This window comes from Octopus bimaculoides, chromosome 3, assembly GCF_001194135.2.
Source record: "Octopus bimaculoides isolate UCB-OBI-ISO-001 chromosome 3, ASM119413v2, whole genome shotgun sequence".
Taxonomy (NCBI): domain Eukaryota; kingdom Metazoa; phylum Mollusca; class Cephalopoda; order Octopoda; family Octopodidae; genus Octopus; species Octopus bimaculoides.
The window spans coordinates 147310878-147312154 of record NC_068983.1 but is presented as its reverse complement, the minus strand read 5'-3'; the positions used below and the strand labels follow the sequence as shown (position 1 = coordinate 147312154).

Below are 1277 nucleotides of genomic sequence, written 5' to 3'. Positions count from 1 at the left end.
CTTCAGATCAACCTTTTCCTATGCAGATCTCTAATGCAACTTTAAAAAAAAAAACAGTCAATGAGTGGAAATAACCAATAAACTGATTCCTTATGGGATTTCCCAATCAAATTGCCAGCAAACCATTTTCAGCCAAACCAATTTCAACGGATTTCGCTCAAATCTGATGTCCATGTTACTTATTTTGGTTTGAAATAAAGCACTTGATCACTTAATAATCCCAGCTTAATCCCGAGCAGCGCCGGGCTATACTGCTAGTGTTTAATAATTAAAACAGCAACAGCACTATTTGCTTCCATGATACATCTCACTGCCCCTTTCCTTAAATGTAAGGTTTTGCAAGTCTGTTTATGCAAATTTAACACGATTTTATCTCTACTAAAAAAAAAAAAAGAAAAGAAAAAGAAAGAAAAATGTATCTTATATTGCTGCTTTGAAGTGAATTGGGGATCCTCTACGTGGTAACTCGACTGCTACAAATAGCAGCCAAGTCACCCTCAACACCTTACTGTTTAAAAAATAAAATGGAAAAGGATGTCACAAAGTTAAAGCCGTTAATCAAAGGTCTATAGGTCTCCTTGATCATAGTCACTCGAGGGTCAAACAGTAACAATACTATATTGAAACTTTCTGGTTTGGAAAGGTAAAGTTTGGAAAGGTAAATTTCTACTTAGTGAAAAAGAGTACTTGTATTTACCATCGCCTTTCATAAACATCTCAAAAAAGCTAGGGAAATTTCCATTGTAATGAGTTTCTGTTATGCCGAAAGTGTGTCTGTAGTAGGAGACAGCCACTGCCTTAGGATTACGTGCAACAAAGATGATTTTATTTTCCTTCAATAACTTTTCAGGAAGAAAACTTGGATAAAAATGGGAATTCAACACTCGCGGAGATTCTAATGATTCAAATTTTTCAGATTCTATAAAATCCACCATGTACTCTTCTTTAACTCTTGGAATCCTCTCGGCTTTCCCTCTGACGATCATATTAGTTGCTTCCCATATCCAATGTGTACCTGTAGCAAGGAAAGAAAGAAAGAAAAAGAAAGGAAACGCATGGTAAAAAGCTAGATATAAGCCCAGGCATAGTTGTGTGATAAAGAAACTCACTTTGCAGTCTCATGATTTCGAGTTTAGTCTTCGCAGTACCTTAAGTGTCTTCATACTACAGCACTGGATCAATGCCTTGTGAGTGAATTCGGTAGATGGAAATTGTACAGAAGCCCTTCATATATATATATATATATATATATATATATATATATATATATATATATA

The 1277-nt window shown here is 34.9% G+C and overlaps 2 protein-coding genes across 5 annotated transcripts in view; one reads left to right on the top strand and one right to left on the bottom strand.

Moving 5' to 3' along the window:
* Positions 1–1277, top strand: part of LOC106875508 (serine protease 48) — a 466125-nt gene that overhangs the window by 73567 nt on the left and 391281 nt on the right. The window lies entirely within an intron of this gene.
* Positions 1–1277, bottom strand: part of LOC106884084 (sulfotransferase 1A1) — a 16709-nt gene that overhangs the window by 9734 nt on the left and 5698 nt on the right. For all 4 annotated transcript variants that reach the window (XM_052966616.1, XM_052966617.1, XM_014935303.2 and 1 more), the window contains one exon: positions 698–1015. In XM_052966616.1, the coding sequence (XP_052822576.1) occupies positions 698–1015 (318 nt within the window). The remainder of the gene's footprint in view (positions 1–697; positions 1016–1277) is intronic.